This window comes from Lepidochelys kempii, chromosome 5, assembly GCF_965140285.1.
Source record: "Lepidochelys kempii isolate rLepKem1 chromosome 5, rLepKem1.hap1, whole genome shotgun sequence".
Taxonomy (NCBI): Eukaryota; Metazoa; Chordata; order Testudines; family Cheloniidae; genus Lepidochelys; species Lepidochelys kempii.
Genome location: NC_136384.1, coordinates 102,829,788 through 102,843,753, shown reverse-complemented (window position 1 = coordinate 102,843,753; position 13,966 = coordinate 102,829,788). Strand labels below are relative to the sequence as shown.

The 13,966-nt window shown below is 46.8% G+C and overlaps 1 protein-coding gene across 1 annotated transcript in view; it reads left to right on the top strand.

The window, feature by feature from the left end:
• The window catches only part of GLIS3 (GLIS family zinc finger 3), a 267,685-nt gene that overhangs the window by 240,676 nt on the left and 13,043 nt on the right, over nt 1-13,966 (top strand). Inside the window, exon 9 of the mRNA XM_073345244.1 lies at nt 10,694-10,875. Coding sequence (XP_073201345.1) covers nt 10,694-10,875 — 182 coding nt within the window. The remainder of the gene's footprint in view (nt 1-10,693; nt 10,876-13,966) is intronic.

Genomic DNA, 13,966 nt, shown 5'->3' with positions numbered 1-13,966 from the left:
CCCACTCATCACCACCACCTCCAAATAATCATTTTCAGTGTGCTGGGCCCTGCATGTCACTTAGCAAAAAACTACTAATACCAAACATGGTTTCTTGGTGATAGTGGTAGTGGTTTGGTTTGGTTTGGTTTTTTCTATTGATGCTTGCTAGGAGTTTGCTCATACTGTACTCTTAATTTACATTATGTACAGGTCCAGCCAACACTTACCATGACATTTATTTCATTTAGCGGTGATCCATATTGACGAATTAGAAATCATCTATGCATGTCACATTGTGTAAATTAATCTGGTCAGTTAAGCTTTGAAAACGTAATCATCTTGGTTCCCCCTATCAAATCTTGAAACCATTTCAAATCTAATCATTCATTTACAGGACACCTTTCCTAGCTCCCACTGAGGAATGGCATACTGTGTAATGGTTCCTAGAATATGCTAGTTCTATTTTTGAAGACCCCAGACAGCATGGAGGAAGGCACCTCTCTACAAATTTGGCTACTCCTGTTTGCATGGGCTGCAGGGCATGGCCACAGTTCAGGATGGCAGTTTCCTAGCAGTTACAAGCTGGTCCTGATTGTTTTAGAAAGAAAATTAAATTTGCAGTTCCCCCAGTAACACACTGTGATTTATTCGGGGACAAATCTGGATTGAAACAGGTCCAAGTTTCTCTTTTGTGAAGCAGAAGGGAAGTATAAGTAGATACTATAGTCACTCATATGAGTAAGCCAGGAATTCATGAAGTGATTCATAAATCATTATAAAGACTACTAAAGTCTACTAAAAAGGATCCCTGTCTAGCTATACAAAGTGGTGTATTATCTTTGGGAGGTTTTTTAGATGTGAAATCAAATGTGAAATCTTTAAAACTGTGCTTTTCATTTTAAGTCTTTGAAAAGGATTTTTTCCCTGTTGTTGGCTGACGGTTAAAGCCATTTTTCATTGATTAGTTTTCACAAATGAATTTTGAAAACACAGAGGATGATATCCCACAATTCTTTAAATAATAATGTAAAAAAAGACCAATGTGTGCATTGTTGCTGATCTCTGGCAGCAAATCAATAATCTTTCTATGTGAGTGCTATCCAGAAAACTAACCCCAGTCTTTCCTCTTTCTTGGGAAATCTGTAATCCTGCAGTTGTAGCACTTTTTTAAAGCCCTCTTATATTTTCTTTTATAAACACTTACTGTATATTTCTTCTTTTGTTAGCCTCAATTGTTACTGCAAAATACACATACCTCATCCCCACATTCCTTTGCATGTATTTTAAATGTATAGTGCAGAAGTTACCTGCAGCAGCAAAAATATGTGACGTGCTATAGACTGAGTTACTCATGTCTACACTACAAAATTAGGTTGATTTTATAGAAGTCGATTTTTAGAAATCGATTTTATACAGTCGATTGTGTATGTCTCCACTAAGCGCATTAAGTCAGTGGAATGTGTCCTCAATACTGTGGCTAGCATCGACTTACGGAGCAGTGCACTGTGGGTAGTTATCCCACAGTTCCTGCAGTCTCCGCTGCCCACTGGAATTCCGGGTTAAGCTCTCAATGCCTGATGGAAGAAAAACATTGTTGCGGGTGGTTTTGGGTACATGTTGTCAGTTGCCCTGCCCTCCTTCCCTCTGTGAAAGCAATGACAGACAATCGCTTCGCGCCTTTTTTCCTGGGTTACCCGTGCAGACACCATAGCACGGCAAGCATGGAGCCCGCTCAACTCACCACTGCTGTTGGGAGCATTGTAAACACCTCGCGCATTATGCTGCAGTATGTGCAGAACTGGGCTAAGAGACGCCAGCATCAGGATGATTGTGATGAGGTCATGGACACAGACGTTCCTGAAAGCCTGGGCTGTGGCAATTGAGACATCATGGTGGCCGTGGGGCTGGTTGATACAGTGGAACACCAATTCTGGGCCTGGCAAACAAGCACAGACTGGTGGGACCTCATAGTGTTGCAGGTATGGGATGATTCACAGTGGCTGCGAAACTTTCACATGCGTAAGGCCACTTTCCTTGAACTTTGTGAGTTGTTTTCCCCCGCCCTGAAGCACAGGAATACCAAGATGAGAGCTGCCCTGACAGTTGAGAAGTGAGTGGTGATAGCCCTGTGGAAGCTTGCAATGCCTGACTGCTACTGGTCAGTCAGGAATCAATTTGGAGTGGGCAAGTCTACTGTGGGGACTGCTGTGATCCAAGTAGCCAGTGCAATCACTGACGTTCTGCTATCAAGGGTAGTGACTCTAGGAAATGTGCAGGTCATACTGGATGGCTTTGCTGCAATGGGGTTCCCTAACTGTGGTGGGGCGATAAATGGAATGCATATCCCTATCTTGCCAACCAGTTCGTAAACTGCACGGGGTACTTCTCAACTGTGCTTCAAGCACTGGTGGATCACAAGGGACATTTCACCGACATCAATGTGGGATGGCCAGGAAGGTGCATGATGCTCGCATCTTTAGGAACTCCGGGCTGTTCAAGCAGTTGCAAGAAGGGACTTACTTCCAATCCCCATTACCGTTAGAGATGTTGAAATGCCAGTAGTTATCCTTGGGGACCCAGCCTACCCCTTGCTCCCATGGCTCATGAAGCCATACACAGGCAGCCTGGACAGTAGTAAGGAGCAGTTCAACTATATGCTGAGCAAGTGCAGAATGATGGTAGAATGTGCCTTTGGACATTTAAAAGCTCGCTGGTGCTGTTTGCTGACTAGGTTAGACCTCAGTGCAACCAAGATTCCCATTGTTATTGCTGCTTGCTGTGTGCTCCATAATATCTGTGAACGTAAGGGGGAGACATTTATGGCGGGGTGGGAGGTTGAGGCAAATCACTTGGCGGCCAATTTTGAGCTACCAGACACCAGGGCGATTAGAAAAGCACAGCTAGGCGTGCTGCGCATCAGAGAGGCTTTGAAAAGCAGTTTCATGACTGGGCAGGCTACGGTGTGACAGTTGTGTGTGTTTCTCCTTGCTGCAAACCCGCCCCCTTTGTTGATTTTAATTCCCTGTAGGCCAACCACCCTCCCCCCTTCGATCATAGCTGGCAAAGGAAATAAAGTAACTATTGTTTTGAAACCATGCATTCTTTCTTTATTAATTCAAAAAAAAGTGAGATAACTGACAAGGTAGCCCTGGTGGGGTGGGGTGCGGGAGGAGGGAAGAACAAGGCCACATTGCTTGTTGTAGCCACACTACAAATCAGAACTGTTTGAATGACAGCCTTCTGTTGCTTGGGCCATCCTCTTCCCCCCCCCCCCACCCCCTCGCTTTCTTGGGCATCTGGGTGAGGAGGATATGGAACTTAGGGAGGAGGGCAGGCGGTTATACAATGGATGCAGCGGGGGGCTGTGCTCTTGTTGGCTTTCCTGCAGCTCTAACAGACGCTTCATCATGTCCGTTTGCTCCCCCATTAGCCTCAGCATCGCCTCCTGCCTCCGCTCTTTGCGCTCACTTAAGGCTTTCCTGGCCTCCGCCACTGAAAGCCTCCATGCATTAAGCTGTGCCCTATCAATGCAGGAGGACTGCATGAGCTCGGAAAACATGTCATCGTGAGTGTGGTTTTTTTCGTCTTCTAATCTGCGATAACCTCAGGGACAGAGATGATAGGGGGAGCATAGAAACATTTGCACCTGAGGGGAGATAAAAAGGGAGAGTAAAATTTAAGATGATACATTTCTGAGAACAAAAGGGAGACTCTTTCACAGTGAATCAAGCAATTCACAGCAGACAGCATATTTGCTTTAGGTACAATGTCGCATTTTGCCTTTTATATTGAGCGCCTGCTGGTATGGTGACACATCACACACGGCTGGGCAACAGAATTTGGTTTCCAGGCAGCCATGGTAAGCCTTTTGGTACGTGGGGTTGGCTTCTTACGCCTTCATAACATGTGGGAATGGTTTCAAACTGTAGCGCCATCCTTTCCCATAGCAAGCAATGCCGACTGGGTTTCACATTTAAAAGGAGGGGCTGTCGTTTTCGGGTGGATGTGCAGCACACACCTCCGCCCACCCCACCACATGGCTATTCTCCGGGATGATCCCTTTTAGCCATGCACAAACAATGCAGCATGAACGGGGTCCTTTTACTGTTCCCTTACAAAAATTCCCCTATTTCAACCAGGTGACCATGAATGATATCACTGTCCTGAGGCTAACACAGAAAGATAAAGACCAAATGTTGCTTGAATGCGACCAAAACCCAGGGCCATGTGCTTTGTGCTGCCATGCTTTGTGCTGCAATGATTCCAGACTACTTGCTACTGGCTTGGTGTGGTAAAGTGTCCTACTGTGGAGGACGAAATAAGGCAGCCCTCTCCAGAAATCTTCTGCAAAGGCTTTCAGAGTACCTCCAGGAGAGCTTCATAGAGATGTCTCTGGAGGATTCCCGCTCCATCCCGAGACATGTTAACAGACAGCGGAGCCAAGAGGCCAGTGAAGAAGCTTTGCAACATGTGACCTCCAGAAGAAGAAGGGGGAATGTTCGGGTACCAGCAACGCAGACACAGGTAAGTAACCGTTTTCATGTTCTCTCCACAGGTACCATTGCGGAGAGTGGACCAGATGATACGTCTGGGGGAGGGGGGAAAGCAGGAGACTCCGCTGGTTGGAAGGCATGAGATGCAATGTCCTGAGGTTGGGGGTTCCACGACCACCACTCCCAAGAGAAGGAGGCAGGTGGTGGTGGTCGGGGACTCTCTCCTCAGGGGGACTGAGTCATCTATCTGCCACCCTGACCAGGAAAACAGAGAAGTCTGCTGCTTGCCAGGGGCTAAGATTTGCGATGTGATGGAGAGACTGCCGAGACTCATCAAGCGCTTGGATCAATACCCCTTCCTGCTTCTCCACGTGGGCACCAATGATACTTGAGCGGATCACTGCGGACTACGTGGCTCTGGGAAGAAGGATAAAGGAGTTTGAAATGCAAGTGGTGTTCTCGTCCATCGTCCCCATGGAAGGAAAAGGCCGGGGTAGGGACCGTCGAATCGTGGAAGTCAACGAATGGCTACGCAGGTGGTGTCGGAGAGAAGGCTTTGGATTCTTTGACCATGGGATGGTGTTCCATGAAGGAGGAGTGCTGGGCAGAGACGGGCTCCACCTAATGAAGAGAGGGAAGAGCATCTTTGCGAGCAGGCTGGCTAACCTAGTGAGGAGGGCTTTAAACTAGGTTCACCGGGGGAAGGAGACCAAAGCCCTGAGGTAAGTGGGCAAGCAGGATACCGGAAGGAAGCACAGGCAGGAACGTCTGTGAGGGGAGGGCTCCTACCTCATACTGAGAATGAGGGGCGATCAGCAGGTTATCTCAAGTGCCTATATACAAATGCACAAAGCCTTGGAAACAAGCAGGGAGAACTGGAGGTCCTGGTGAAGTCAAGGAATTATGACGTGATTGGAATAACAGAGACTTGGTGGGATAACTCACATGACTGGAGTACTGTCATGGATGGTTATAAACTGTTCAGGAAGGACAGGCAGGGCAGAAAAGGTGGGGGAGTAGCACTGTATGTAAGGGAGCAGTATGACTGCTCAGAGCTCCGGTATGAAACTGCAGAAAAACCTGAGTGTCTCTGGATTAAGTTTAGAAGTGTGAGCAACAAGAGTGATGTAGTGGTGGGAGTCTGCTATAGACCACCGGACCAGGGGGATGAGGTGGATGAGGCTCCCTTCCAGCAACTCGCAGAAGCTGCTAGATCGCATGCCCTGGTTCTCATGGGTGACTTTAATCATCCTGATATCTGCTGGGAGAGCACTACAGCGGTGCACAGACAATCTAGGAAGTTTTTGGAAAATGTAGGGAACAATTTCCTGGTGCAAGTGCTGGAGGAGCCAACTAGGGGGAGAGCTTTTCTTGACCTGCTGCTCACAAACCGGGAAGAATTAGTAGGTGAAGCAAAAGTGGATGGGAATCTGGGAGGCTGTGACCATGAGCTGGTTGAGTTCAGGATCCTGACATAGGGAAGAAAGGTAAGCAGCAGAATACGGACCCTGGACTTCAGGAAAGCAGACTTGGACTCCCTCAGGGAACTGATGGGTAGGATCCCCTGGTGGACTAACATGAAGGGGAAAGGAGTCCAGGAGAGCTGGCTGTATTTCAAAGAATCCTTATTGAGGTTACAGGGACAAACCATCCCGATGTGTCGAAAGTATAGTAAATATGGCAGGCGACCAGCTTGGCTTAACAGTGAAATCCTTGCGGACCTTAAACATAAAAAAGAAGCTTACAAGAAGTGGAAGATTGGACAAATGACCAGGGAAGAGTATAAAAATGTTGCTCGGGCATGTAGGAATGAAATCAGGAGGGCCAAATCGCACCTGGAGCTGCAGCTAGCAAGAGATGTTAAGAGTAACAAGAAGGGTTTCTTCAGGTATGTTCGCAACAAGAAGAAAGCCAAGGAAAGTGTGGGACCCTTACTGAATGAGGGAGGCAACCTAGTGACAGAGGATGTGGAAAAAGCTAATGTACTCAATGCTCTTTTTGCCTCTGTCTTCACAAACAAGGTCAGATCCCAGACTGCTGCACTGGGCAACACAGAATGGGGAGTAGGTGGCCAGCCCTCTGTGGAGAAAGACGTGGTTAGGGACTATTTAGAAAAGCTGGACGTGCACAAGTCCGTGGGGCCGGATGCGTTGCATCCGAGAGTGCTAAAAGAGTTGGCGGCTGTGATTGCATAGCCATTGGCCATTATCTTTGAAAACTCATGGGGATCGGGGGAAGTCCCGGACGATTGGAAAAAGGCTAATGTAGTGCCCATCTTTAAAAAAGGGAAGAAGGAGGATCCTGGGAACTACAGGCCAGTCAGCCTCACCTCAGTCCCCAGAAAAATCATGGAGCAGGTCCTCAAGGAATCAATCCTGAAGCACTTACACAAGAGGAAAGTGATCAGGAACAGTCAGCATGGGTTCACCAAGGGAAGGTCATGCCTGACTAATCTAATCGCCTTCTATGATGAGATTACTGGTTCTGTGGATGAAGGGAAAGCAGTGGATGTATTGTTTCTTGACTTTAGCAAAGCTTTTGACACGGTCTCCCACAGTATTCTTGTCAGCAAGTTAAAGAAGTATGGGCTGGATGAATGCATTATAAGGTGGGTAGAAAGTTGGCTAGATTGTCGGGCTCAACGGGTAGTGATCAATGCCTCCATGTCTAGATGGCAGCCGGTATCAAGTGGAGTGCCCCAAGGGTCGGTCCTGAGGCCGGTTTTGTTCAATATCTTCATAAATGATCTGGAGGATGGTGTGGATTGCACTCTCAGCAAATTTGTGGATGATACTAAACTAGGAGGAGTGGTAGATACGGTGGCAGGTAGGGATAGGATACAGAGGGACCTAGACAAATTGGAGGATTGGGCCAAAAGAAATCTGATGAGGTTCAACAAGGATAAGTGCAGGGTCCTGCACTTAGGTCGGAAGAATCCAATGCACCGCTACAGACTAGGGACCGAATGGCTAGGCAGCAGTTCTGTGGAAAAGGACCTAGGGGTGACAGTGGACGAGAAGCTGGATATGAGTCAACAGTGTGCCCTTGTTGCCAAGAAGGCCAATGGCATTTTGGGATGTATAAGTAGGGGCATAGCCAGCAGATCGAGGGACGTGATCGTTCCCCTCTATTCGACATTGGTGAGGCCTCATCTGGAGTACTGTGTCCAGTTTTGGGCCCCACACTACAAGAAGGATGTGGAAAAATTGGAGAGAGTCCAGTGAAGGGCAACAAAAATGATTAGGGGTCTGGAACACATGACTTATGAGGAGAGGCTGAGGGAACTGGGATTGTTTAGTCTGCAAAAGAGAAGAATGAGGGGGGATTTGATAGCTGCTTTCAACTACCTCAGAGGTGGTTCCAAAGAGGATGGTTCTAGACTATTCTCAGTGGTAGAAGATGACAGGACAAGGAGTAATGGTCTCAAGTTGCAGTGGGGGAGGTTTAGGTTGGATATTAGGAAAAACTTTTTCACTAGGAGGGTGGTGAAACACTGGAATGCGTTACCTAGGGAGGTGGTAGAATCTCCTTCCTTAGAAGTTTTTAAGGTCAGGCTTGACAGAGCCCTGGCTGGGATGATTTAGTTGGGGATTCGTCCTGCTTTGAGCAGGGGGTTGGACTAGATGACCTCCTGAGGTCCCTTCCAACCCTGATATTCTATGATTCTATGACTTTTCCAGGAGCTGTACTGGCCACGAATGCATCCCAATTCTTCAGGACAAATCAAACATTAAACACTATTGCTTTTAAACCCTGCACTGTAGTTAAAAATGTGCACTCATCAGAGCTGCCTTCTCTGGCTTCAGGGTAGGGGATCCCGCCTTGGGAGGGTATTGGCTCCAGGGTGATGAAAAGGTTCTGGCTGCCGGGGAGAACTGATTCACCTCTTGCCTGCTGCGCATTCTCCTCCTCCTCTTCCTCATCCACAAAATCCTCCTCTCTGTTGCATGAGACTCCCCCCTTGCAGGTGTCCACGGACAGTGGTGGAGTAGTGGTAGGGTCCCCCCCCACCCCCGAATGCCATGCAGCTGATCATAGAAGCGGCATGTATGGGGCTCTGACCCGGAGCGACTGTTTGCCTCCTTTGTGTTTTGGTAGGCTTGCCTGAGCTCCTTAACTTTCACGCGGCACTGCTGTGTGTCGCTGTTGTAGCTTTTCTCCACCATGCCCTGTGCGATTTTGGCATACAAATTAGCATTTCTTCTTTTTGATCAGAATTCAGCCTGCACAGATTCTTCTCCCCATTCAGCAATCAGATCCAGTGTCTCCATTTCGGTCCATGCTGGAGCTCGTTTGCGATTCTGGGAGGACTGCATGGTCACCTGTGCTGCTGAGCTCGCCACACTGACCAAACAGGAAATGAAATTCAAAATTTCCCAGGGCTTTTCCTGTGTACCTGGCTAGTGCATCGGAGTTCAAAGTGCTGTCCAGAGTGGTCACATTGGAGCATTCTGGGATAGCTCCCGGAGGTCAATACCATCGAATTGCATCCGCATTACCCCAAATTCAACCCAGCAAGGTCAATTTTAGCACTACTCCCCTTGCCGGAGAGGAGCACAGAAGTTGATTTTAAGAGCCCTTTAGGTCGACAGAACGGGGTTGGTTGTGTAGACGCATTCATTTTAAAATCGACCTAACGCGGCTAAATTCAACCTAACCCCGTAGTGTAGACCAGGGTTCAGTAAGCACTTCATAATTTATCCCATTACTGGTTGTATTTCTATAGTTTTTCCTGTACAGACACATCTTTTTAGGAATAAATTTGAGTTTGTATGTAAATGTAGAAGCAATACAGAGACAAACTAAACTGTAACTAATAAGAAACAAAAGGACTACTCAATGAAAGCAAATAGAACAAGCAGTAAAGCATACATGGTTCACTATGAAATTTGCTATAATGTTAACATGAGCTATGGATCAGCCAAAAATTAGTAAATGGGTTCCATATAAGGTCCAAGTCATGCAGAAGATGTTTGATAGAAATCTCTTCTCTGTTAAATCAGAAGAACTCAGGTGTCTTGGATTTAAATATGCTTTCCCATGTGATGCAGGCGTATTCTGTGGTAAGATTACTATAATTATAGCTCCTACTGTATTATTTGTGAGACTATAGCCTTCTTCCATTGTTGCCTAGAAAATACTATTTGTTGCTGGGTAGGCAATGTGGATTGAGAGTGGTCATGTGAGTCAAGGAAGCCAAGCCTTGTAACCTCTCTACACCTCGGCTTCCCATCTTCAATGGGAATATTACTTACCTACTTTGTAAAGAGCTTAAGATGTACAATTCAAAGGGGTTGTTGTTAACATGGCTCAAACCCTTCCAGGAAGCCCATAAATACATCCAGGTAAATAACCCATCCCCTTATAGTAGCAGAAGTAATCATATGTTTTAGGCCCTATCTTCTGGAGTGTTGCAGTCCTTTTCCCAGCTGAACCAAAGCCTTAGCTCAGGAAATGCCCAAGGTTTGGAAGTTCATAAACTGGATCCAGATCCAAATTTTGATAAGCTCAGGCTCATCTCCATTTGAAATCATTTAACACTGCAAGATCTTCATGAAAACTGATGTTGTCTATTTTATATTGGTTTAAGATCAATTATTTCAAAATACTTGAATATAAAGTGGAAAAATTTCCAAGAGCTGTTAGAGCATCATATGCAACAGAAAACAATACTTAATAAAAGGACTTGGGACTCATCCTACACTGCTTCTGCCCAGCATTTCTTCCTTTAGGCAATGCCCCACCCCCCATCAACCACTCTCTGTGCCCCTTAGAAGCACTGGAATTGACTGGTTACAGCCCTTCTAAAAAGGAAGGACTGTCATTTGTCAACTGGCATCACATTGCCTCCCCACAATACAGTCCTGCAATTTAGCAGCGGCCCTGATGTCAGGTATCCCATCTAAGTATCTATATGACCCTCATCACCGGACTGTCAAACAGAACACATGTTCTGCCTGAGGTTCTTCCCTGGAAGTTGAGGAGTTTGCCTGGTAGAAGCTTCAGACTGGGTTTTCATTGTTGTTTATCAGGTGTAATTTATCCATCTAATTTGAGAAACTGGATCATGATGGAGTGTTTAGGACTGCACTCTATTCTTTTAGAAATCTGTATCAGTGCCCATTGTTAAAGCACTTTGGTGATTTAAATAATTTAAAACGATCTTTTGCTCTTATTTTTGGGGGGCTTCATACTTCAATCTGTTTCATGATTTTCAGGTTTGCAGCTCCTGCTCCGTCTCCCCACCATATCAGCCCCAGGAGAATTCCAGTTCCCCCTCCCATGATGCAGAGACGGACACCCCAGACTCCCCATCTCCAGCAGACTATGGGAACACATCTAAAGACATACCAGCCAATAACAAACCCCTCTTTTCAACCAAACAGCATCCACGTCCAAGGTAAGAAAGTCATCTTGAATTTAGAAGCTGTTTTCATGTCACTATTTACTCATAAAGCTGTAAATGAAGGATGGCTGAAAATAATTCTGTGTTGTACATACCCATTTTTATGCTCCTGATTGTCTTCCCAACGGCACACCAAGCCTGTCATCAGGTTTTCAAGAAATCAGACATTTTTTCTCCCTTGCAGTTGTGGAGTGATGAAGGCCATCTTGCTTATTAACATACATGTTCCTTCAAGTTTGTGTTCTCATTTGCACTATGTTAACAGCTTCTTTCTCCCTCTTTGTTCAAACATAAGCCTTTGTAACCAAGAAGAAAATCAATAGCAGCTGAAAATAAATTTTTACTGATGTTGAGTCAGAATGGTAAATACCTTAACATGTTGAAAATATGTTGATATGGACAGCTCTATTTCCTCTAAGTAAAACATGCAATTTCTCATTTTTGCATGCACAAATTGGGAGCATATTGGGTTGGGTTTTTTTAAATGTCACACTAACTGTTCTGTGGTCTGTCATTGCTAGAGCTAATCACATGATGTAGAACAGTATTTGCAAACATCTGTTCAGAACATCCATATAATTCACCCACTTTCGTGCCCTTTGTCATTCATGAGCATTCATGCTCTCTTCACCTGACTGTTTAGCAAATGGCCTGCATGTGCACATGAACAAAGACTTTTGTTTGAACAGGAGTACAGTATTTACAATCTCCTGACCATTACTCTCCAAGAGCAGGGCCTTGTTGCTTGCCAAGAAGGTGGTCAGACTCTGGATTAGCCTGATCTACTCTGGAATCTCATTTCACAGACAGATTTCTTTTAACTGGAAATACTCTGTCTCCAGCTTCATTCTGGGCTTTGAAAGCTGCACTGTGGCAGTTTCTAAGTGGAGATGAAGTCACTGATGCAGCTGGGGCCTGGACAGCTGATCTTTTTGAAGATCAGAACCAAGGTTTTAAACTAACAATAAGGCAATCTGGGAGCCAGTGCTCACTCTAGAGTTCATATCAGCCCATCCTGTTGAGAAGGTGGGCCACCATGTTCTGCATATAGCGCCTCTGTAATGCTTTCATATCTGGTGCCAGATACAACAAGTTAAAGTAATCCAGTCTGGAGGAAATAAACCCCCGGATCATCGTGAGAGAGACAAGGTGCATGAAGTAATATCTTTTATTGAATCAGCTTCTGAAATTGGTCCAATAATAGATAGTACCTCACCCACCTTGTCTCTCTAATATCCTGGGACTGACACAGCTACAACAACACTGCATGGATCATCATCAACATTCTTATCAGGGAGGAAAAGGTGAGGAAGGAAGTACCTTTTTATAGGCCGTACAGCGCCTTACACAATGGGGCCCAGCTCCTCGATCAGGATCTCTTGGCAAATCATCACAATAGAAATAACAAAATCTTCTTAGCGTGCTGCAGAAGGAACAAGGGGGCAATGGCTGCTACTTCTCCTTCTTCCTTTTTTTTATTTTATTTGCCACTGATGGCACCTGATTGTCTGGGCTTGGTGATGACTCAGACAAAACCCCAAGGCATTTTACTGATTTGATGGACGGATGCCTTCAGTGAAAAGGAAAGACAAAGTCCAGTCTAGTTCTTTGAAGCATTTACCCTTTCTGACCAGCATCACCGTGATCTTATATGGGTTCAATCTGAGCTGGCTTTCTCTTCTCCCAGGAGCTAATCTCTTGTAGGCGTTGTGACATAATTGTAATAGTGCTGGTTACATCTGTGGACTATGAGGTATACAGGTGGATGTCATCAGCTTATTGTTGGGTGTTCTTCATTAGCTAATATTAATTAGCTTCATTTATGGCCTATCCAGTACAAAATGTATTCATTGTTATAAGAGAAATGGACTAGTTATTCCACTAGATACCCAGGTATGCCAAAGCAGCTGTCATAAATTCATAGCATTTAAGGAATAAATAGATCATCTAGTCTGACCTTCTGTATGTGACAGGCCATTATGTTTCATCCAGTTATCTGTATATGTGGCCCAATAACGTGTATCTTCCAGAGAGATCTGCAGTCTTGATTTGAAGATGTCAAGAGATGGAGAGTCTAGCACTTCTCTTGCAAGAAAAGGGACTCTCAGTGGACTTGGAGTGTACAGATGGCTTTACTCCACTTTTCTAACTCAGGGGTGGGCAAACTTTTTGGCCCGAGAGCCACATCTAGGTATAGAAATTGTATGGTGGGCCATGAATGCTCACAAAATTGGGGTTGGGGTGTGGGAGGGGGTGAGGGCTCTGGGTTGGGGCTGGGGATGAGGAGCTTGGAGTGTCGGAGGGGGCTCTGAGCTGGGACCAAGGGGTTCAGATGGTGGGAGAGGGATCAGGGCTGGGGCAGGGGATTGGGGCACCGGGGGATGAGGGCTCCGGCTGGGGGTGTGGGCTCTGGGGTGGGGCTGGGGATGATGGGTTTGCGGTGCAGGAGGGTGCTCTAGGGTGGGATCGAAGGGTTTGGCGGGTGGGAGGGGGATCAGGGCTGGGGCAGGAGGTTGGGTGCAGGGGGAGGCTCAGGGGTCCAGGCTCCCGGCAGTGCTTACCTAAAGTGGCTCCCGGAAGCAGTGGCATGTCCCCGCTCTGGCTTCTACGTGGACGCGCAGCCAGGCAGCTCTGCTGCGCTCTGCCCTGTCTGCAGGCACCACCCCTGCAGCTCCCATTGGCTGCGGTTCCCGGCCAATGGGAGCTGTGGGGGCAGTGCTTGGGGCAGGGGCAGCATGCAGTGCAGAGCCTTTGGCTGCCCCTACATGTAGGAGCTGGAGCGGGACCATGCTGCTGTTTCCAGGAGCTGCGTGGAGTGGCCCCCAACCCTGCACCCTGGCCAGAGCGCCGGAGCGGGGCAAGTCCCAGACCCCGCTCCCCAGCCAGAGCTTGAAGGCCGGATTAAAATGGCTGGCAGGCCAGATCCAGCCCAGGGGCCGTAGTTTGCCCACCCCTGTTCTAACTCCTCCAACCCCCAGGACTCTGGGAGCTTCCAGGGGCTAACAAGGCTGTCACCACAATAACTGGCATTAGTGGATAATGGTCTCCAAGAGGCCCTGATTTTGGCAAACTCCCAGCTCATCCT